At 42.9% G+C, this 24,317-nt stretch overlaps 1 protein-coding gene across 12 annotated transcripts in view; it reads left to right on the forward strand.

Annotated features, from left to right (window-relative positions):
* The window catches only part of LOC135577129 (guanine nucleotide-binding protein G(q) subunit alpha-like), a 149,921-nt gene that overhangs the window by 35,163 nt on the left and 90,441 nt on the right, over positions 1-24,317 (forward strand). For 8 of the 12 annotated variants that reach the window (XM_065044872.1, XM_065044881.1, XM_065044875.1 and 5 more), the window contains one exon: positions 23,590-23,774. In XM_065044872.1, coding sequence (XP_064900944.1) covers positions 23,590-23,774 — 185 coding nt within the window. Of the gene's footprint in view, positions 1-12,508; positions 19,972-23,589; positions 23,775-24,317 lie in introns of all 12 variants that reach the window. The other 4 variants (XM_065044878.1, XM_065044877.1, XM_065044874.1 and 1 more) reach the window with 1 other exon arrangement.

Here is a 24,317-nt window from a genome sequence, read left to right on the forward strand (position 1 = left end):
GTGAACATATTCTGCTGTGATTGCAGTCTGCCTTTTTAATTCTTGCATCAATTGTTTTTCTTGGAGGCTAAATTTAGCATATTCAGTTCCGTGTTTGGTCTCAAAATGCCAATGTACACTGAGCTCCTTTATCACCGACAATGTCTCATAACACAAAATACATACTGTTTTTTCTCCTTGAAACACAAACATGTATTCACTTTCCCATCTATCATTACATTGCCTTTCTTCTGCATCAATCTTTCTCTTACTGGACGTTTTGGGATTCAAATTGTTCCACCAAAGATGGTATGGTGCACCACCTAAGTAATAGACCAAAATTTCCTTTAGGACCAGGTTAAATAATAGTCAGACCCTATCACACAGGGTGACCTTTCCTTCAAACCCCGTTCCCCGTAAAAAGCAGTCACTTTCTCCATCAGGTCTCCCCCTCCATCTATCCCAGTAACATTCTCCTTATTCTCCCATCGCCAATTCCTTGGACAGCAACGTTATCCTTAATGCTGTTCCCCAGCACGAACATTCTTCTCATTCTTCTATGGTGGAATAAGGAGAATGTTCCTTTGGGGGTGGGCATGCCTACTGATATTCTCCTTTTATCCCCCATGAGGAGCATTCTCCTAATTCCAACCCCTGCTCCCATTAGAGAATCACAGAATCGGAGAATGTTAGGGATTGGAAGGGACCTCAAAAGATCATCTAGTCCAATCCCCCTGCTAGAGCAGGAACACTCAGATGAGGTTACACAGGAAGGTGTCCAGGCGGGTTTGAATGTCTGCAGAGACGACTACTCCACAACCTCCCTGGGCAGCCTGGGCCAGGCTCTGTCACCCTCACTGAGAAGAAGTTTCTTCTCAAATTTAAGTGGAACCTCTTGTGTTCCAGTTTGAACCCATTACCCCTTGTCCTACCGTTGGTTGTCACTGAGAAGAGCCTGGCTCCATCCTCCTGACACTCACCCTTTAGATATCTGTAAACATTAATAAGGTCACCCCTCAGTCTCCTCCAAACTAAAGAACTCCAGCTCCCTCAGCCTTTACTCACATGGGACATGCTCCACTCCCTTAGTCATCTTCATGGCTCTACGCTGGACTCTCTCTAGCAGTTCCCTGTCCTTCTTGAAATGAGGGGCCCAGAACTGGACACAATATTTCAGGTGTGGTTTCACCAGGGCAGAGTAGAGGGGCAGGAGAACCTCTCTCAACCTACTAACCACCCCCCTTGTAATACACCCCAGGATGCCATTGGCCTTCCTGGCCACAAGGGCCCAGTGCTGGCTCATGGTCATCCTGCTGTCCCCAGGACCCCCAGGTCCCTTTCCCCTACACTGCTCTCTAATAGGTCATTCCCCAACTGATACTGGAACCTGGGGTTGTTCCTGCCCAGATGCAAGACTCTACACTTGCCCTTGTTCTATTTCATTAAATTTTTCCCCGCCCAACTCTCCAGCCTGTCCAGGTCTCTGGATGGCAGCACAGCCTTCTGGCGTGTCAGCCACTCCTCCCAGCTTGGTGTCACCAGCAAACTTGCTGATAGTGCACTCTATTCTCTCATCCAAATCATTGATGAATATATTGAATAATACCGGCCCCAGTACTGACCCTTGCGGCACTCCACTAGATACAGGCCTCCAACTGGACTCTGCCCTATTGACCACGACTCTCTGGCTTCTTTCCTTCAGCCAATACGCAGTCCACCTCACTACCCGTTCAGCGAGACTGCACTCCCTCAGTATAGCTGTGAGGATGCTGTGGGAGACTGTGTCAAATGCTTTACAGAAGTCAAGGTAGACCGTTGGAGCAAATAAAGGACTCAGCATTCCAATTCAATGTGAATCACGCAAAGCCATTTATTACAGAAACAAGCCTCTTTATATATGCAGTTATTTCCCGATCATGCGTCCACGCTCCAATCATGCATTAATTGATTGGATATCATCTATGTTCATGAGCTGTCCATGCGCCTGAGTCTCACTGCTGATAGGTCTATTGATTTATGTCATGTTGCTGCCTTGTTGTTGCAGAAATGTTTTATTTCCACAGCAGATCCTGTTTTCAGCTTTCCAAGGTGGCCCTGAAATTCCTTTGGGCCTGGATAGTTTAATAACAAATCTCCATCTATTAGAAACCCATCCACAATTCCCCCTTTTTGTTCTTGAACCCGCCAGGCTTTATTTACAACGTGCTGAATCATCTTTGAAATACACCGCAACATACAGCACATGACTAACAACATAATTAAAGTTACATATAATGCAGTTAAGCCTTACTGAATAAGATCAAACAACCACCCAGCTATTCCCAAGCTTTTAAGCCATTTGTCAAACCCTAGTTCTACTACAACAATCTTATTAGCGTGTTGTTTTAGTTTGTCTAAAGTACTACGAATAGATTCAGAATGATCAGACAAGTTAATACAACATATTGTCTTGAATTCTTCACAACCATGACCTAGTGTTAAAAGTAAAAGTTCTATAACTGTGTGATTTTGTAGAGTAGCATGCCTAATACCATCAACATCTACTATTAATTGAGTTAGTATCTCAGCAGTTAGATTAGCATGTTTAAAAGACCAATAGCTTAACTTTGATATGTCTCCCTAAGCTTTACCAGCTGCCAGATCAGGGAGAAAGAGTGCAGTAGGTACTATGGTAGGAATGCCTCATAATTTTACCTCATCTTTGCATTGATTATCTAAGTGTGATATCGCCCTTTTGGCTCTCCTGCTATTTGTTCAAATTGCCATTCTCCACAGAAGGTACACCACCTGCTTGTTAATAGGCTTCTAGACCACCAGGTCTGTGAGCATCTATAACACTGATAGGATCCACGGTTTACATCTGAAACAGCCCTCACAACTTATCTCCCTCCTGTCCGTCTACATCCGTTGAATCTTTGTTGTCTTTATTCAGCCATGGCTTGACCCATTTCACGGGAATCCACTTTGATCCTTGCCCTGTAATGACACAAGCATAACCTTTTCCCCAATTTATTAATTGATGTAGCCTTTTCCATTGACCATTAACTAGTGATTTGACCGTAACTAATGTAGGTTCTTTCTGATTTAGCATGGTTTTGGGTCACACTTGCAAAGTGTTTAATCACAGGGCAAATTTGGGCTGCACCACTTAGATACAAGTGATTCATCACATACAATGCTTTTGACAATTGGTTTTGTGGTGTTTTCCCTACTTTTCCCCCCTTTTTGTTTAAAAACAAAAACCAGTTCAGAATCAGATACGTGCATTGGACCTTGACTACGTACTCAGAATCACAAATCAAGTTTAGAGGTTCCTCCTTAACAAGCTCTAAGTAATGTAAAGCTGCGCCAAGTTCTGCTACTTGGGTTGAACCTTCAATAATCTTTACAGAATGATGCCAACTGTTATCTTCACGCCAGACCACTACAGCTTTATGAGACTGCCCAGAACCACCAACAAAAAGTGTGCAAGTATGTAGGATCAGACCAGATACACGTGTGGTCTGTGACCTGATGTTGAAGACTTGCAGGTTCTGCAGCAATTTACATTTAGGCATGCCAAAAGCTGTGCTGGTAAGAAAACCAGCTAGTGCAATTTACAAGGATGTAGATTGCAAATAAAAAATCAGAATTAAATTTCACAAATGCTACATATATGGCAAAAGGATTGTGGCCTATTGAGACTTAAATTCATTCCCTGCATTTCTTGATCAGACTAACAATTGGTATATCAGTCTGTTAGCATTCTCATCATACTGTCTCTCAATAGCCACAGGTTGTTTCTATGTTGTAGCTATAAACAGACAAATCTGCAAGTCCAATTGAATGCAGTCAGCCTGTAAGGTTGTCATAAATTTATTCCTCAAAACCTCCAACTCCATTTTAGCTGTCATATTTATTGGATATATTTTCCCTTACCGGATCGAAGTCCTATTTCAGTTCTATCAGTGTAGTGTTTGCTTTATCGAGACATTGGCTGTTAATACTGGTGAAAATACAGCATTCGAAGTTTCCTTGGAGATTTCTCACTTGCACAAGCAGATCTGCACCATCCCAGCAGCTTCTTGTGGGACATGCAACTAAACAGAATTCTCAGAAAATGTTATTTGAGCTTACAATTTACTTAACAAATCTTGACCCAAGAGAGGTGCAGGGCTTTCTGGCAACTACAAGAATTCATATGGTAAAACTTTGTTCCAAATTGGGCACTCCACTGGTCTCAAAAAAAACGGTCTTTTTTTCTTTCTTTCTTTCCCGTGATCTCAAAAACGATCACGGTGAATTTAGTAAGAAGTCTTTTACAACCAGTTACCACTGAATAAGTCCATTAACAAATTTTGGTTTAATTTCCCAGCTTCATTAGAACTACGGATCTGCTAGGGATGCCTTTAAATTTCACCCTCAGACTGCTCCATTCAGTATTACAACATCGCTGCAGTGGGGGGAGAGAAAACCCCCCTTTCACCGCCTTGAAAGCGGGAGGCCACGTTTTTCTATTTTTTCTCCTTTCTCTTCTTGCTGCAGTTCAGCTGTACCAAGGCCACGCAGGTGGCGTAATCGCTGGTACGGAGTGGGAGGCTTTGGCAAACTCCTCGGTTACAACAAGCTGTGTTTATCTTGCAGCTCGACACAGGCCTGAAATTTATGTTCAAGCACAGGCCTGGGATATTTTGCTTTTTTGTTTGCCCATTTCATTCCAACCATAATACAGTTTATGCACAATTCCAATTAGCTCAAAAGTTGTTACATTCCTCAGCCCCATTTGCCTTCTACAATTTACAGATGTCAAAAACCAGTATCTTAAGCATCAATCCATTATTCCATTTTCCTAGATGCAAATCAGTTCATATTCTAGCAGCTTTTAAATACAACCTCATACAATAACAAGTTCACATCCATCATAGCATTTAGGTGTTTGTTTGTTTGTTTGGGTTTTTTTGGTTTTTTGTTTTTTTTTTTTTTTTTTTTTTTTTTGTTTTTTTGTTTTTTGTTTTTTGTTTTTTTTTTGTTTTTTGTTTTTTGTTTGGTTTGTTTTTTTTTCAATGGGAATCGGAGTTTAACAACTTCAATTCTTTTCTGGTCTCAAAATTATTAGATAACAATATGAGCAATTACTCTAAGGTGTAAGGATGCATCCTAAGGGGGAGCAAGGTGGAATTTTAGCAGTGGAACCGGTTCCCATTTTGTAATTATCTCCCCAAACAAAATTCTTTTGGTATTAAATATATATATATATATATATGCAAACTAAAATACTGAGCTCAGATATGAAAACCAAACACCAAGTTCAAATATGCAAATGGATCGCAATTACACTTATTCAAGACAATATCTCAATTTTAGCTTTGCGCCTTTGGGCCGCTCACCACTCAGCCAGGTGGAGGCACCGCTGGGTCTCCCTGACAAAACAGGTCAGTGCGGCTGGAGCCCACTCGGCACCCGCCCCCCCCCCCAGCGAGCTGGACAGGGCAAGGCTTTTATTAGTGTCTCATCTGGGGCGCTACAACTGTTATCCCAAAACCAGGATTCTTTACCTGGTGCGCATACAAAAGAGCCAAACCCAGCATATCGAGATGAGACGCAGCCTATCACAGAGTTGCGCAAGTCTGGATGCTGGAACAAAGCTAGCATGCTAGAAAGAAAAGTAAAAGCTGTTAGAGACAAAATCTTATTATCACGTTCACGCAGTAAAGAACTAAATTACTCATGATCTTTTGTATTAACACAAAACCCACATTTTGAGTCAAGGGATTCTCATGGTTTAGCACTCTGTGAACTTACTGTGCCATATAACAGGCAAAGACTTATTAAACTGTAGTATTCTTAAAACAGATACCTACAAAGAAAACGGGTAAATGAGGAAAGCATCTTGCAGACTTCAGCAAGTTTTCTGACCTGTGTCAGTTAACTCTCTCAGCTTGTTGAAGTTCACACTGTTCCGCCTGTAAAACTGTCTGAAATGATTTAATGATCTCTTGTAGAGATTTATTTTGTCCTGCTCTTCTCACCTTAAAAACAACATGAATTGCAACAAGGTGTTATACTTCAAGGTTCTATCCTCCAGACACTTTTCCCAATAATTTAACTTATACAGCAGCCACTACTGATTACAATATTTCACAAGATCCTCCTTCCTCCTATTTCCTAGTGCTTTCCTATGTTCTAAAACACCTCCCAATACTGATTTCTTAGGAACTCGACTGCAAACAGTCATTCCTGACCCCATCTCGTAAGTAAAAACCTTGAGAAGAGGGAGGGAGGGGGGGAAGCACAGGACTGCTTGCAGTGCGAGTGGGAAAAGTGGGGAGAAGGCCCACAGTGCACCCACATGAACAATATCATAAAGAACTGCAAACAACAACCAGTAAAACAATTAACTCACATTCCTGACAAGCTGCTTGATTTTCAGAGAGGCAATACACAGAAGCACGTAATATGTACTGTAAAACTCACAGATAACATGTTGATAGCAAACATTAGCATTCTCTACTGCTAATTTCAACACCGGTGCTTCCTTAGCTTCTAAGTTTTCAACCTGCTTATTGATGGCCTCTTGAAGATGGTCAATAAATTGCACGTAATTGTCATTGGGACCCTGATTAGTAGTTGTAAATAATTTGGCTGCTTTGTTGGTTTCAGGCACCTCTATCATAGCTTGATATGCACGGTCTGCTGACTGCCTCAGGATTTCAGAAACTAATCACACCTGTAATTGTGATGTGCCAATTAGTGTATCTTCCAAGAGTTGGGGGATACCCGCCCCTTTCAACAAATCCCTGTCGTTCTGTCCTAAATGATCTATAGCTGTTACATTGCATAGGTCTAATTTTGCTTGAGTCTTTCATGGTTTTTATCTGATCTCGGGGCAACACATACACATATTCTTTTTCCTTTTAACTTTTCAAGAAAATGCTGCAAACCCTCATCTTCATCCAAGTCATTAGATAACACGGACTTGAACGGTGCTGGAGAATCATTAGTCAGCATTTTTCCTCCCCCCGCCCGGGACTGCTGAGCCATCTGGGGCGCCAAAGGCACAGCAGGGGATGGAGTAGGGAGGGTATCGAAGACATGAACCGGGTAAGATTCATAGCGATTTTCAGGTTTCTTATCAGGCTGCAACACTTCAAAAATTCCAGCAGCAGCAGACCATTCAGCCTTAAGATCTTTTAAGGTGGTAATTATAAGCTTCCATGTAGTTGCTAATGATTTAGCTTCTTTATATCCATTGCTGATCTTATCCCATAATTTCTGCCCTATATCGTCCCAAAGTTCAAGTTTAAAAGCCTTCTCGGTTTCTGCTGGGTAGCCGTTAGTTCTACACCGGACTAACAGTCTATGTATGTTACTTTCTTCATATTTAAGTCCTCTCTCAGAGAGAATATCAGGAGGAGCTTCGCTCTTCCCTGCTTCTGCCCCAGCTGCTCACCTTTTCTGGTGATTTCTTCGACAAATTTGTCCCCAGAGTGTCTGTACGCCTCCACCCGGTTCTCAGTCCAGCTGATCCACCCCCAGCTGGGCCACTCCAGGCTTTTCCTCGATTGTAGTGATACACCGTTCAGAATATCATGTCAGGGTCACCATTTGTTGGAGCGAATAAAGGACTCAGCATTCCTATTCAATGTGAATCATGCAAAGCCGATTTATTACACAAACAAGCCTCTTTATATATGCGTTTATTTCCCGATCACGCGTCCACGCTCCAATCATGCATTCACTGATTGGATATCATCTATGTTCACGAGCTGTCCATGCGCCTGAGTCTCACTGCTGATAGGTCTGTTGATTTACGTCATGTTGCTGCCTTGTTGTTGCAGAAATGTTTTATTTCCACAGCAGATCCTGTTTTCAGCTTTCCAAGGTGGCCCTGAAATTCCTTTGGGCCTGGATAGTTCAATAACAAATCTCCATCTAATAGAAACCCATCCACAGTAGACCACATCCACCACTCTGCCATCATCTCTCCACCTCGTTATGTCCTCATAAAAGGCGATGAGGTTGGTCAAGCACGACTTCCCCTTGGTGAAGCCACGTTGACTGCCCCTAATGACCCTCTTATCCTTGATATGCCTTGAGATGGCACCAAGGATAAATCATTCCATCAGTTTCCCTGGGGTGAGGCTGACCAGTCTATAGTTACCCGGGTCCTCCTCCTTGCCCTTTTTGAAGACTGGAGTGACATTTGCTTTCCTCCATCCTCAGGCACCTCTCCCATTTCCCAAGACTTGGCAAAGATGATGAAGAGTGGTCCAACAATGACCTCAGCCAACTCCCTCAGCACCTGTGGGTGCATCCTGTACGGACCCATGGATTTATGGATGTCCAGATTGCCTAACTGCTCCCTAACCCAGTCCTCATCAACCCAGGCAAACTCCTCTATTTTCCTGCCTTCCTCTGGGGCCTCAGCAGTACGGGGCTCCTCAGGACAGCCCCCAGCAGAGCAGACAGAGACAAAGAAGGCGTTCAGTGCGCCTACATTGCCTCTGGTGTTAGTTTTTTCTGCCACATATTTGAAAAAGCTCTTCCTTTTGTCCTTGACCCCTCTTGCCAGGTTTAATTCTAAGGAGGCCTTAGCTTTCCTAGTTGCCTCCCTACACCCTCTGACAACAGCCTTATATTCTCCCCAAGTGGCCAGCCCTTCCTTCCATGATCTATACACCCTATTCTTCCACTTGTGCTTATCCAGCAGTTCCCTGTTTAACCACGCAGGTCTCCTAGCTCCCTTCCTTGACTTCCTACGTGTTGGGATGCTCTGATCTTGTGCCTGGTAGAAGCAGTCCCTGAACACTAACCAACTCTCTTGGGCCCCTTTGCCTTCAAGCAGCCTTGCCCATGGAATTTCCCCTAGCAATTGTTTGAAAAGGCCAAAGTTGACCCTGCTGAAGTCCAGGGTTGTGATTCTGCTTGCTATCCTTTTCCTGCCTCATGAGATCCTGAACTCCACCATCTCATGGTCGCTGCAACCAAGGCAGCCCTCAACCTTTACTGTTTTGACCAGCCCCTCCTTGTTAGTGAGGATGAGATCCAGCAGTGCACCTGTCCTAGTCGGGTCCTCCGCCCTTTGTATCAGAAATTTATCGTCAAGGCACTGGAGGAACCTCCTGGACTGTGGCTGTCCGGCCGAGTCGTCCTTCCAGCAGACATCAGGGAAGTTAAAATCTCCCACAACAACCAGGTCCTGTGACTGTGAGGCTGCTCTCAGCTGCTTGTAGAAGGCTTCATCAACTTCCTCAGACATTCGCTTTATTTCACTATTACAAATCCTAGCATGCACTTTCCTTCTTATCCATCTGCTCAAGCCATCCCCCCTTTAAGAAGTATTCACAACTGGGCAGTCACATTTCATTTGATAAATTAGCGAGATATATGAAGTTTAGCAAGTAGTTGGGACTGCGGGACTATGCGTAACTACTGCTCATGCCCCAGAGCTGTTTTGTTATTAAATGACAAATTATTAAATGACATTAGCATGTCCTTGTGCATGCGTTTCCACCACTGCTGGCCTGCAGAGCTGGCCGTATCCATGGAAAACAATGCCGAATTCATGAGTGGGACCCTGGCTGCTGGTTACAAAATATCTTTTTACAGGTACTTTTTAAAAATAACATGTAATTGCTACAGTTCATGTATCTGGCTAATTTATTAAAAAATTAAAATAAATGTTTGCCCAGTTGAGAGTATCCCTTTAAGCACCCTACGGATCCTCTGCTACCCCCCCAGTAGTTCTTGTCTTTCAATGCCCCAAAGCAGTTACTAGTGTCCCAAATCAGTCTCACCTATTACTCTTCTTACACAGGCTCACCACTCTCCTGTAGCTATGGCCACAGCTCCTGCCGTTCTCCTACTCCTGCAGCGCAACGCGTGTCATGTTCTGGCGGAGCATAGGGGCAAGGAGCTTGGTGTTGCTGCCAGGTAGAAACAAGGTGCCGGGCTGGATAAAACAAGGTGGAGGGCCAAATTTGGCCCGCGGGCCTTGTGTTTGCTACCTGTGATCTAGACATTGTGCCATTAACCACTATTCTCTGGGTGCATCCATCTAGCCAGTTCCTCATCCACTGGACAGTCTACCCATCAAATCTCCCATTTAGAGAGACGGATGTTGTGGAGGACTGTGTCAAAGGCTTGACAGAAGTCCAGACAGACAATATCTGCAACCCTTCCTTTGTCCAATGATGTAGTCACTCTATAATAGAAGTCCACTGTTTTGGTGAGGCAGGACTTGCCCTTGGTGAAGCCATGCTGGCTGTCTTGAATCACCTCCCTGTCCTCCATGTACCTTAGCATAGCTTCTAAAAGAATCCGTTCCATGATCTTCCCAGTGCCAGAGGTGAGGCTGACAGGTCAGTAGTTCCCGGGGTCCTCCTTTCTACCCTTTTTAAAAATGGGTGTGATGTTTCCCTTTTCCAGTCAGCAGGGATTTCACCTGACTGCCATGACTTCTCAAACATCATGGAGAGTGGCTTGGCAACTACAGCAGCCAATTCCCTCAGGACTCTGGGATGCATCTCATCAGGTCCCATAGATTTATGTATGTTCAGATTCCTCAAGTGGTTGCGCACCTGATCTTCACTTACAGTAGGAGGGACTGCGCTCTCCCAGTCCCTGTCTTGCAGTTCACCTTCCACTTAAGAAGTGTGGGAAGAGAGCTTGCCCATGAAGACTGGGGCAAAGAACTTGTTGAGTACCTCAGCCGTCTCCTCGTCTGTTGTTACCAGTTTGCCAGTTTTGGTCATCGAGGGTCACACTTTCTTTGACCTCCCTTTTCTGGTTGACATACCTGTAGAAGCCCTTCTTGTTATTCTTTGCATCCCTTGCCAAGTTCAGCTCCAGCTGTGCCTTGGCCTTCCTTACCCCATCTCTGCACAACCGGGCAGTGTCCCTATACTCTTCCCAGGGTACCCGTCCCTGCTTCCACCGCCTGTGCATTTCCGTCTTGCTCTTTAGTTTGACCAGCAGGTCTTGACTCAGCCATGCTGGCCTCTTGCCTTCCTTACCCTATTTCTTACACCTGGGGGTCACAAGCTCTTGTGCTCTATGGAAAGCGTCCTTAAAGATCTGCCAGCTCTGTTCTGCTCCCTTGTCCCTGAGGGCAGTTTCCCAGGGGGTCCTATTGACTAACTACTCAAAGAGCTGGAAGTTGGCTTTCCTAAAATTCAGGGTCCTGACTTGACTTTTCACCTGTCCCACATCCCTCAGGGCTGCAAACTCCACGAGCACGTGATCACTGCAGCCCAGGCTGCCTCCAATCTTGACATCACCTATTAGCTCACTTGCATTGGCGACCATCAGGTCCAGTATTGCATCCCCCCTGGTAGGGCTGCCTATTACCTGGCTTAGGAAGTTATGCTCAATGCACTCCAGGAGTCTCCTGGGTTGCCTACAGCTCACCGTGCAACTTTTCCAGCAGATGTTAGGGTGGTTCAAGTCCCCCAGCAGGAGAAGAGCCTGTGAGCACGATGCCTCCTGTAGCTGGAGTAAGAAGGCTTCATCAATAGTCTCCCCCTGATTGGGTGGCCTGTAGCAGACACCAACCACAAGGTTTCCTTTGTTGCCTCAGTCTCTGATTCTTACCCATAAGCTTTCAACCTGCTTGTGGCTGTTCTTCAGAGACAGAAGGAATACTATTGGTTTTAAGGAACAGGTCTTTTGGGGACATAGCCTCTCTTGGCACTTCTTAATGTCCTGTGAAAAACTTCAATTTTGAGCAGTGACTTTCATGAGGAAGAACTATGTTTTATCTATAGCCAAGGAAGCAATAGCTACAGTCTTGGAACCTTAATGTGACAAGAAAAAGGTAAAGGATTTTACCATGCATTCTCAAGGCTGCTAATTGGAAAGCTGTATCCTCTTTAGCCTTGCCCTCCCACCTCCCTTAGATTACCTCAATTTTTATTGCTTTATCGGAGGTTATGGCTAGAATTATCCATATGATTCCTAACTAAAGTTTACGCTGTGTGTGTGCTTTTGTGTTTTCTTTTTTTTTTTTAATTTTATGTAATTTAATTTTATTGAAGAGTGTTTTTGTTTGTTCTTTATCAAATGACTAATGCACTTCTTCAACCCCCTCCACCCCTTTTACCTGAAGTTTAATTATGTAATCACATGTAATGACAGTGAGGCAAATCCGAGAGAACAGAGTAGCCAGGATGACAGTATATGGGAGTGAGATTAATGCTCTTTTAAGAAAGGTCTATGAATGGCCTTGAAACTAGGTAGGTGTAGGTCTAAATGGTTACTGGTTGTTCAGTCTTGTTAATAGGAAAGAGGAGTGTGAAGAAGTTCTTTACACTGGTACAAGGAAAAAGGGTTAAATATGAGAAGAAAATATTTCTTGTAAGAATTCATATTTAATTTACACTGTTAAGAGTGTTATTCGGTTGCAATTGTGTTTTTTCATTGTTGAAATTTGCAGTTTGATATTGTATACATTCTTAAATAAATGTGGTTATGTTATACATCAGTTTAATACACTTTTATCGCTTTATGTTTTTTTGCTACTGACAGTACTTGCTGTTTATATTTATTTTAGACTATGGAAATGGTGTTAGACAAAAAGCATATTCAAGCAATTTTCTTATTCGAGTTCAAAATGGGTCGTAAAGCAGTGGAGACAACTCACAACACCAACAACGCATTTGGCCCAGGAACTGCTAACGAACGCACAGTGCAGTGGCGGTTCAAGAAGTTTTGCAAAGGAGACGAGAGCCTTGAAGATGAGGAGCGTAGTGGCCGGCCATCAGAAGTTGACAAGGAACAACTGAGAGCTATCGTCGAAGCTGACCCTCTCACAACTACACGAGAAGTTGCCGAAGAACTCAACATTGACCATTCCATGGTTGTTTGGCATTTGATGCAACTTGGAAAGGAGAAAAAGCTCGATAAGTGGGTGCCTCATGAGCTGGCCAAAAATCAAGAAAATTGTCAGTTTGAAGTGTCGTCTTGTCTTGTTCTGCGCAACAACAATGAACCATTTCTCGATCGGATTGTGACGTGCAAGGAAAAGTGGATTGTATACGACAACCTGTGATGACCAGCTCAGTGGTTGGACCGAGAAGAACCTCCAAAGCACTTCCCAAAGCCAAACTTGCACCAAAAAAGGTCATGGTCACTGTTTGGTGGTCTGCTGCCAGTCTGATCGACGCCAGCTTTCGGAATCCCGGCGAAACCATTACATCTCAGAAGTATGCTCAGGAAATCGATGAGATGCACCAAAAACTGTAACGCCTGTAGACAGCATTGGTCAACAGAAAGGGCCCAATTCTTCTCCACGACCAATGCCTGACCGCACGTCGCACATCCAACGTTTCCAATGTTGAATGCATTGGGCTACGAAGATTTGCCTCATCTGCCACATTCACCTGACCTCTCGCCAACCGACTGCCACTTCTTCAAGCATCTTGGCAACTTTTTGCAGGGAAAAGGCTTCCACAACCAGCAAGATGCAGAAAATGCTTTCCAAGAGTTCATTGAATTCCGAAGCACGGATTTTTATGCTACAGGAATAAACAAACTTATTTCTTGTTGGCAAAAATGTGTTGATTATAATGGTTCGTATTTTGATTAATGAAGATGTGTTTGAGCCTAGTTACAATGATTTAAAATTCATGGTCCAAAGCAGCAATTACTTTTACACCAACTTAATATGTTTATGGTATGCTCAAGATGTATTCTCTTTGGAAACCAATAAGGATATGCAGTGCGTAACAAATATTGTAGGGTATATTATTTTAAAATTTACATGAGCCATGAGGATCCAAGTTGGTGAAAGGTTTTGGTTGCAAGACCTTGGACTTGTTTTTTTGTTGTGTTTTTTGTTGTTGTTGTTGTTTATGATTTGATTGAAGTAAAAATTACTTTATCATTTTAGCACAGGTGTTACATTTGAGCCTTGAAAGCATCCTTCTCTCTTTTGGGTGTAGTGCTGAGGAAATGGAAGTTATGCATAATGGAAACTATAAGACAGACATGTAAATACTGATATTTAATATATATTAGCTTTATTTTTCTAACATAAGTTGATAATACTAGTAAGTTGATTTTGTCTAATTATGTATTCATAAACAGCTATCATGTTGTTATCTTAATAGCACAAAGGATGCAGAGTGTTCTGAAGCGCAACCAACCAAAAAGCAGAAGAGTCATAGAGGATAGTTTTTAGTATCTTCCCCAAGAGTACATTATATAGCACAATGAGATCTCAAATAGCTGCATGGGAGAAACATTCTTAACCCATCATGTAAGAAGTATCAGCTTGATCTGCATTTATGTTTTGTACCATCTAAACCTATATGATAATGTTCTTTCTTTAACACAACTAAACAACATACAAAAAGGTTCTAAACTAAAGAATTGGTTACCAGTGGGTTAAGGTATGTGATTCTCTCCCTCTGCTCTGGTGAAACCCATCCTGTAGTACTGCATTCAGCTCTGGGGTCCCCAGCACAAGGAAGACACAGACCTGTAATTCTTTACTATGAGAATGGTGAGACATTGGAACAGGCTTCACAGAGAAGTTGTGGATGCCCGCTCTCTGGAAATGTTCAAGGCCATGTTGGATGGAACTTTAAACAACCTTTTATGGCAGAAGATGTCCTTGCAGGACAACCCCCTTCAGGGGGGTTGGACAGAATGATCTCTGAATGTCCCTTGCAACCTAAACCATTCTATGATTCTATTTGTGTTTGGTTATTATAGGGAAAAGTAATTATTTTCAGAAGGAACGTTCCATGATATCTCATCTAAAGCCTAGAATTTGAGTTGAAAATCTCTTTTGGAAACAGTGGCCAGCCATTTCTGAGGGGAAAAAAAAACCACATGAAAGCACTAAGAAGCACTAGCTGTTCTTAGTCTCTCATTTAGGATAGTGATATTTAATAGTATAAAAAATGCTGTTTGACATAAATATTGCACTATAACAGAAGTATAACTATTCCTATGTCTTCTGTTTTCAGTAAAGAGATGTTTATGCTGGTATCAGTATGATAAAACAGGTCATTTTGAAAGCATTAAGTGGGGCGCATTAAGTGCAGTATAGCTAATCTGTCTAAAGAAGTGATTGTCCTACTATGCTCAGGATTGGTACAGCTTCACCTTGAGTACAGTGTGTAGTTATGGGTTCCAGAATATAAAAAGGACATCAAACTATTAGAATGTGTCGAAAGGAGGGCAACAAAGATTGTGAAAGGACTCAAGGGCATGATTTATGGGGAGTGGCTGACAATACCAAGGCTTACTCAGCTTAGAGGACACTGAGGGGGGACCTCATTGCTAAATGTCTACAATTTACTCAAAAGGGGCAGCGGAGGGGGAGATGCTGATCTGTTCTCCTCTCCCTCTGCTCTGCCCTGGGGAGACCACACCTGGAATATTGTGTCCAGTTGTGGCCCCTCAGTTCCAGCAGGACAGGGAACTGCTGGAGAGAGTCCAGCGCAGCCACCAAGATGCTGAAGGGAGTGGAGCATCTCCCGTGTGAGGAAAGGCTGAGGGAGCTGGGGCTCTGGAGCTGGACAAGAGGAGACTGAGGGGGGACTCATTAATGTTTACAGATATATAAAGGGTGAGTGTCAGGAGGATGAAGCCAGGCTCTTCTGGTGACAACCAACGGTAGGACAAGGGGTAATGGGTTCTAACTGGAACACAAGAGGTTCCACTTAAATTTGAGCAGAATCTGGTTGGGGGTGAGGGTGGCAGAGCCTGGCCCAGGCTGCCCAGGGAGGTTGTGGAGCCTCCTTCTCTGCAAACATTCCAACCCTTCTGGACACCTTCCTGTGTAACCTCATCTGGGTGTTCCTGCTCCGGCAGGGGGATTGGACTAGATGATCTTTTGAGGTCCCTTCCAATCCCTAACATTCTGTGATTCTGTGATTCTCTGTGGTTTCTGGTGGCAGGACATGAGGGAATGGCTTAAAACTGCATCAGGGAAAGTTCAGATTACATATTAGGAAATACTTCTTCACTGAGAGGGTGGTCAAGAAATGGAACAAGGTCTCCAAGGAAGTGGTTGTGGCCCCAAGCCTGTTGGTTTTCAAGAAGCATTTGGACAATGCTCTTAGGTATATGGTTTAATGTTTAGGCTGCCCTGTGTGGAGTCAGGAGTTGTATTCTATGATCCTCATGGGTCCCTTCCAACTCAGGATATTCTGTGATTCAAAGCATATTCTATTTTACCATTTTGTAGTTTCATTTTTGCAGAATGTGTGCCAGGAAATATAGTAGTATAGTAATGCAATAAACAGGGCATGATGATTGTGTATAAGGGGTTACTGCTGCATTTAAACAACTTGACTACCTTGCTCTGCTATGAGTGTGATATCAATGTTTTGATCTTCTCATAATGCCAATCATGGGACTTTAGAAGGTAAAAAATATATACAAATAGTGAAATCAAGGTTTGACTTCGGTACCGTAATAGTTTTAAAACCCACTCTCCACAAGGAATAATGCTGTAATCATTGCAGCTTTGCTTAGCTAACCTTGGATATTCATTATTCCAAACTTTTCTTTGTCTTGTTGTAGTTAATAACATTCCTTGTTTTCTTCACAGTTTGTGGGGGAAGTATCTGAGCAAATGCCTAGGCATGCGTTATTTGGTGTTCTGCCACTACTAAGCAGCTTTTTTTTCGCCTAAAGAGGATTTATTTTTTACGGAAATATTTTATTTCGTAGTTTAAAAAAATACTTGAAACTTTGTGTGCTTTTCTTGTCAGTAACAGTATAAAAATATTGACTTTCTTCCCCTTGATCATAATCTAAGAGAAGGTATTAATGTGAAGATTTCTTAAGTTCCTGTATATTTTGCTGAAAATGACCATATTCACTTACATATAATTTCAGTGCAATCCCATAAATTTTATTATATCTATAATTCATATTATTTGATTCTATTTTAGTGCATTCTGTGCTGGAAATTTTCCATTATTTCCTTTTTCACCAGGATTACTTTTCACACTTTGCCCCTGTACATAGAATTATTTAAGTTGAAAAAGACCCTTATGATCATCGAGTCCAACCGTAAACCTAACACTGCCAAGTCCACAACTAAACCATGTCCCTAAGCGCCACATCTACACATCTTTTAAACACCTCCAGGGATGATGACTCAACCACTTCCCTGGGCAGCCTGTTTCAATGCTTGACAACTCTTTCCTTGAAGAAATTTTTCCTAATATGCAATCTAAACCTCCCCTGGCGCAACTTGAGCCCTTTTCCTCTTGTCCTGTTGCTTGTTACTTGGGAAGAGACCAACACCCTCCATGCTGATACGAGCCAGGATGTTGGTGGCCTTTTTGGCCACCTGGGCACATGCTGCTCGTATTCAACCAGCTGTCAATCAACACCCCCAGGTCCTTTTCTGCCAGGCAGCTTTCTAGCCACTCTTCCCTGAGCCTGTAGTTGTATAGGGTTGTTGTGACCCAAGTGCAGGACATGTGACACTCTATGCAGATAAGGAGGACTATGCATGTTCTATTCATTGTTGCCACAACATTAGTCTGTGAGAAGAAACAGGATGGTTTATTGAGCATTGACCTAAGAAGGGACAGACTTGAGGAAGCACATAAGCAGAGAGAAATGACATTTTTTTTATGTATGTATGTGTAGTATTATACTTCTTTTGTTTGTGCATACATATATGAAAAAAGAGATTGGATCCAATTCTGTTACCTTACAGACTTCCAGAAAAGCTAAAGATAGGAATAAAAATCATTTAATTCAGCACCAGTGAATCATAATCTTTGCAAATTTTCACCTACCTTTAGATCTCCAAATATAGTTTATTATCAGACTTAGGGTGAAAAAGCCTTAGTGCAGTGCCACCCAACTACAGCATTACAAAGCTAAAAAAGCTATAGACTCTAGGGGTTTACTTTCTTCTTTGGTTTGCTTATATATATTGCAATTTTTATAGATTCACAAAGTGTAAATAATCAGAAATATTGTCTTCTGTAATGTAATTCAGATGGCTTTATCAGCATGTTTTCTTTCCAGTTGTATGAAATTTTGATTGCTACCTAAGCTCCAAATAAATAATTCAATGAATTACAAGCTTCAATTTTTATTTTATTTCAAAACAGAGTAGATAATACAAGCATGTTTTTATCATCTCAGTGGCAAAATTTGTATTTTTTTTTTTTAAGAAATATGAATTCCTTCTTAAAGAAGCATTATGTTGACCAAAAAAGGAAGTTACTTTGTATTCCAATGATTTAGAGACATTTGGTGCAAATTATTTTCTTATGCACTAGTTAAAGCAAAATTTTTTATAAGTTAATCATGTCAAAAAGGCATACCATATACTATTCTGTGCTTTATTGTTTCATTATTGTACTAAATATGTGATGTATGTCTTGCAGGAAAAAGTGAAAAATATTACAGAATTATTAAATCAGTGTGTGATATGGTACTTTTTTTCGCTTCATATACAAGAACATGACTCCATTGCGTAGGTTTCAGAAAAAGGGAAAAACAGATCTAAGGGTAGCCTGAAGCATTTTTTTAAGATGTAGTAGTTCTGCATTGCCTAGGTTTGTAATTTTATAAACTCTTGAGAAAAAGTCATGTTCTCTCCCCTCTGGTAGATTACATTCTGGTGACTAGTCAATGCCCTACCACAGCACAGTCTGGGGCTCATAGTGAAGGAAGATTGTGGAAGCAGGCTTGGTCTAACTCTTCAACTTTGGAGAAGTTTCATTGCAATAACAGCCATTTGTGTTTCCACAGACGAAGTAAAATAGGTCTGTGTATAACATTGTGCTTGATTTTCTGGTAACGTGTGTGTGAAGAAGACTTGTGTTAGAAATTTGTTTTATACACATGGGAGGTGGGGCTGAAGGTTTCAAAACAAAGTCCACAGTGTCACAGTCTGTTTGGATCTCAAATTTTCAGGACAAAATACTCTGTGAGTTAAACTTTATTTCACTATCTCATTAAGAAATACAACAAACATGACGAACAGGGGCTCAGTCCCCTTTTCCCCAGACTAATCTATCACATGAATTCACTTATTCACCATTTAAGTCATAAGGTTTCATAACTTATAACCCATAACTCTTAATATCATGCACCTCTGAGCAAAAGAAAAGAATTAGTTACCTAGCTGACCCATACCCTGTGTTACACCGGGAAGCATGAGAGCCTCAGCAGTCCAACTGTTGTTGCATCCACTTCAAAAGCTTTTTGGCTAAGCTAATGTTTTGTACCTTCCAGCTTGGAGGTTTGGTCTATATCATTTCCTTAAGTTGGCAGATTCTGACTAAACTGCCCAGACAAAAGATAATGGCTGCAGGAGGCATCAATTTGCAGGTGATAATGACTATATAATAGCCCTTTAGAGCTTTATGGCTACCTGCCCTGCCTACATAGTGCTCTGGTTTTGATCTAATGGCCTTGCTCCCAGCATATGTCAGGCCTTAATATGAGCTGTGTTAGCCAAAAATCTAAGCAGGAGTTGAGTGAACAGTCACACATAGTAAGGACAAAAGCTTTTAGAGGCTTCCAGGTTAGATTTTGCAGTGTACTACCTCAGAAGTACTTACGGGTTGCCAGCAAAGCATCATACTTTAACCTTACATTGCACTGCTTGTGAAATACACTACTCTAAGACACCTAAAACGTCATGTAAAGCATAAGGCTTTCTTTGTCCTGGGAGCCAAATATTAGAACAGAAATGAAACATTAAACCTTTATAAAAAGATCAAAATAAAATTGAGACTGAAAGGCTAAAAAGCACTGCACGCAAGTAAATGCATTGCATTTATTAGGGGGCTAAATAGGTGAACATACAGCATTCATATGGCTGTGCAACTACTTGTTCTAAATTTCAATTATTTCTTCTAAATTATTCATATTATTTGTTTGTTAGATAAGCTCTCCTAATCACAGAGGGACTAAATCAGGCCAAAGGAAAAAAAGCTGATCTTCCAGACAGATGGGGAGGAAGCTGCATCCCGCAGGCTGACGGGAGTGAAGAAAGATTTCAAGGCCTTGGGACGGATGGTAAAAGAGTCTGGGGCTCAAGTGATTTTCTCTTCCCTCCTTCCAGTTTTGGGTGATGATATGGGATGGAATAGGAAAATTCAGTCTCTGAAAAATTAGCTACAAGACTGGTGCTACAGGCAGGGCTTTGGGTTCTTTGATAACGGCTGGTTTTACAAGACACCAGTCCAAGCAGTGATACGTGGGAAAGGTTTATCTCACAGGGAAAAGGATTCTGGGTCAGGAATTAGCAGGGCTCATTTGGAGAGCTTTAAACTTGACTCAAAGGGGGATGGGGTTGTAGCTGGGCTTGTCCCAGTGGGGCAGCATTCTAGAGTTGATGAAGGCTGGGAGGCCCCCCATACCCCTGAGGTGAAATCGGAGTGCTCAGCTCGCTCTCTGAAATGCCTGTACACCAATGCGTGCAGCACGGGAAATAAGCAGGAGGAGTTAGAAACCTGTGTTAGGGCAGGAGATTATGATCTGGTGGCAATTACAGAGACATGGTGGGACAGCACACATGACTGGAATGTAGTCATGGATGGCTGTGTCCTTGTCAGGCCAGGCGTGGTGGTGGAGTTGCTCTTTACGTGAGAGAGCAACTACAATGTATTGAGTATTGTCCAGGCCCGGATGAGGAGCGAGATGAGAGTCTGTGGGTGAGAATGAAGGGGCAGGCTGGCAGGGATGATACTGGTGTGGGTGTCTATTACAGGCCACCAGATCAGGCTGAGGAAGTTGATGAGGCCTCTACAGGCAGCTGAGAGTGGCCTCACAGTCACAGGCCCTGGTTGTGGTGGGGGATTTTAACTTCCCTGATGTCTGCTGGAAGGACGACTCGGCCGGACAGCCACAGTCCAGGAGGTTCCTCCAGTGCATTGATGAGAACTTTCTGATGCAAAGGGTGGAGGAGCGGAATGGGAGAGGTGCACTGCTGGATCTCATCCTCACTAACAAGGAGGGGCTGGTCAAAGCAGTAAAGGTTGAGGGCTGCCTTGGTTGCAGCGACCATGAGATGGTGGAGTTCAGGATCTCATGAGGCAGGAAAAGGATAGCAAGCAGAATCACAACCCTGGACTTCAGCAGGGCCAACTTTGGCCTTTTCAAACAATTGCTAGGGGAAATTCCATGGGCAAGGCTGCTTGAAGGCAAAGGGGCCCAAGAGAGTTGGTTAGTGTTCAGGGACTGCTTCTACCAGGCACAAGATCAGAGCATCCCAACACGTAGGAAGTCAAGGAAGGGAGCCAGGAGACCTGCGTGGTTAAACAGGGAACTGCTGGATAAGCACAAGTGGAAGAATAGGGTGTATAGATCATGGAAGGAAGGGCTGGCCACTTGGGGAGAATATAAGGCTGTTGTCAGAGGGTGTAGGGAGGCAACTAGGAAAGCTAAGGCCTCCTTAGAATTAAACCTGGCAAGAGGGGTCAAGGACAAAAGGAAGAGCTTTTTCAAATATGTGGCAGAAAAAAATAACACCAGAGGCAATGTAGGCGCACTGATGAACGAGATGGGTGCCCTGGTGACAGAAGATACAGAGAAGGCAGAGTTACTGAACGCCTTCTTTGTCTCTGTCTGCTCTGCCGGAGGCTGTCCTGAGGAGCCCTGTACCGCTGAGGCCCCAGAGGAAGTCAGGACAATGGAGGAGTTTGCATGGGTTGATGAGGACTGGGTTAGGGAGCAGTTAGGCAATCTGGACATCCATAAATCCATGGGTCCATATGGGATGCACCCGCGGGTGCTGAGGGAGCTGGCTGAGGTCATTGCTGGACCACTCTCCATCATCTTTGCCAAGTCTTGGGAAACGGGAGAGGTGCCTGAGGACTGGAGGAAAGCAAATGTCACTCCAGTCTTCAAAAAGGGCAAGAAGGAGGACCCGGGTAACTGTAGACTGGTCAGCCTCACCTCCATCCCTGGGAAAGTGATGGAACGACTTCTCCTTGGTGACATCTCAAGGTATATCAGGGCTAAGAGGGTCATTAGGGGCAGTCAGCATGGTTTCACCAAAGGGAAGTCATGCTTGACCAACTTCATTGACTTTTATGAAGACATAACAAGGTGGATGGATGATTGCAGAGCAGTGGATGTGGTCTACCTTGACTTCAGTAAAGCATTTGACACAGTCTCCCACAGCATCCTCACAGCTAAACTGAGGGAGTGCGGTCTGGATGATTGGATAGTGAGGTGGACTGTGAACTGGCTGAAGGGAAGAAGCCAGAGAGTCGTGGTCAATGGGGCAGAGTCCAGTTGGAGGCCTGTATCTAGTGGAGTGCCTCAGGGGTCAGTACTGGGGCCGGTATTATTCAATATATTCATCAATGACTTGGATGAGGGAATAGAGTGACTGTCAGCAAGTTTGCTAATGACACCAATCTGGGAGGAGTGGCTCACACTGGAAGCTGCGCTGCCATCAGAGACCTGGACAGGCTGGAGAGTTGGACGGCGAGAAATTTAATGATGTATAACTAGGGCAAGTGTAGAGTCTTGTATTTGGGTAGGAACAACCCCAGGTTCCAGTGTAAGTTGGGGAATGACCTATTAGAGAGCAGTGTAGGGAAAAGGGACCTGGGGGTCCTGGGGACAGCAGGATGACCATGAGCCAGCACTGGGCCCTTGTGGCCAGGAAGCCAATGGTACCTGGGGTGGATTAGAAGGGGGGTGGTCAGTAGGTCAGAGAGGTTCTCCTGCCCCTCTGCTCTGCCTTGGGGAGACCACACCTGGAATATTGTGTCCAGTTGTGACCCCTCAGTTCCAGCAGGACAGGGAACAGGAGAGAATCCAGCGTAGAGCCATGAAGATGACTAAGGGAGTGGAGCATCTCCCGTGTGAGGAAAGGCTGAGGGAGCTGGTGCTCTTCAGCTTGGAGAAGAGGAGACTGAGGGGTGACCTCCTTCGTGTTTACAGATATATAAAGGGTGAGTGTCAGGAGGATGGAGCCAGGCTCCATCTGCGTGAAACTCCCAACAAGCAGATCTTAACTTTAAATTGTTAAACATTCAGGATGTTAATTTACAACTTGTTATTTGAGCATTGTGTAAAGTACAGAGATGCGAGGAAATTTAAAGGAAGTAATGAAAGTTAACCAATATGAGGCAAATTTTAATTAAAGCTCATTTTGTGTATTTATGAGGTTGAAATGTTCAAAACTGTAACTGTTATTTTATTTGCCTTTCTAACAAATTTGTGTATTGGTTGTATATTGCTGCTTACCATAATGTCCTGAAGGTTGGCCAAGCATGATAATTTTTTTTGTATTCTATTAATTTTTGTGATAGAAAATCTCATAGTAACTTCCTAAAGGTAGTTGTTGTTGAGAACTGTGTCTTCAGGAATGGAAATTTATGCCTATAATTTTAAATACACAGTGGTATATTCTGTATATTTTCTGTTAGTTTTTAGTTTAGTTATTAACTCATTGCTATATTTTTTTCTACTTCTATTTTTTGTTCAAAATAAAAGTTTTAATTCAGTGTTGCTTCACTTCTTACTGTGTTACTGCTGTTTTGTTGTTGAACTGGTCCTTGTAGCAAGCACCATATCCACCTGACAGTGTTCTGCCATGCACTGAACAAGCCATCTGCTTTGTGCAGTAAAGTCATGTTTGTGTCCAGTGGATGAATTATATTCTTATTTGTCTTGCAGGCACAGGAGAGAGTGGTAAAAGCACGTTTATCAAACAGATGAGAATCATTCATGGATCAGGTTACTCTGATGAAGACAAAAGGGGCTTTACAAAATTGGTGTACCAGAATATATTTACAGCAATGCAGGCCATGATCAGAGCCATGGATACCCTCAAAATCCCATACAAGTATGAACATAATAAGGTGAGATTTTTGTCTATTTCCATAGTTGAAACTTTTCCTCTTTTATCTTTAGGAAATGTGCTGAAGGTCTCTAAAAATTATAAATCACGTAGTAATTATATTTTACCTAAAGTTTAGAAGAAAAGGGCTTCTTCCAGTCCTACCTCTAGTTCTCTGCCCTTTACACTGCTCTGATAACATAGGTGCTGGGGGGGGTGTTGTCATAGCAAGAGGGTAAAGGGCAGGTTGGTGTTTGCCTGTGACTTTAGTTATCTTTTTTTATTTCCTCACAACCCTTGTTCTGTCCAGAGCACAGTTAAGCTGTTTTTCTGGTGTGTACCAGCACTACTTAAGGTTTCACATTTATATTACATGGGGAAAAAATAAATTTATTACAAAAATAGAGACCTTCAAAGGTCATCTAGTCCAACCGCTGTGCAATGAGCAGGGACATCTTCAACTAGATCAGGTTGCTCAGAGCCCCATCCAGCCTGGCCTTGAATGTCTCCAGGGACGTGGCATCTACCACCTCTCTGGGCAACCTGTTCCAGTATTTTACCACCC

This window comes from Columba livia, chromosome W (assembly GCF_036013475.1).
Source record: "Columba livia isolate bColLiv1 breed racing homer chromosome W, bColLiv1.pat.W.v2, whole genome shotgun sequence".
NCBI lineage: Eukaryota > Metazoa > Chordata > Aves > Columbiformes > Columbidae > Columba > Columba livia.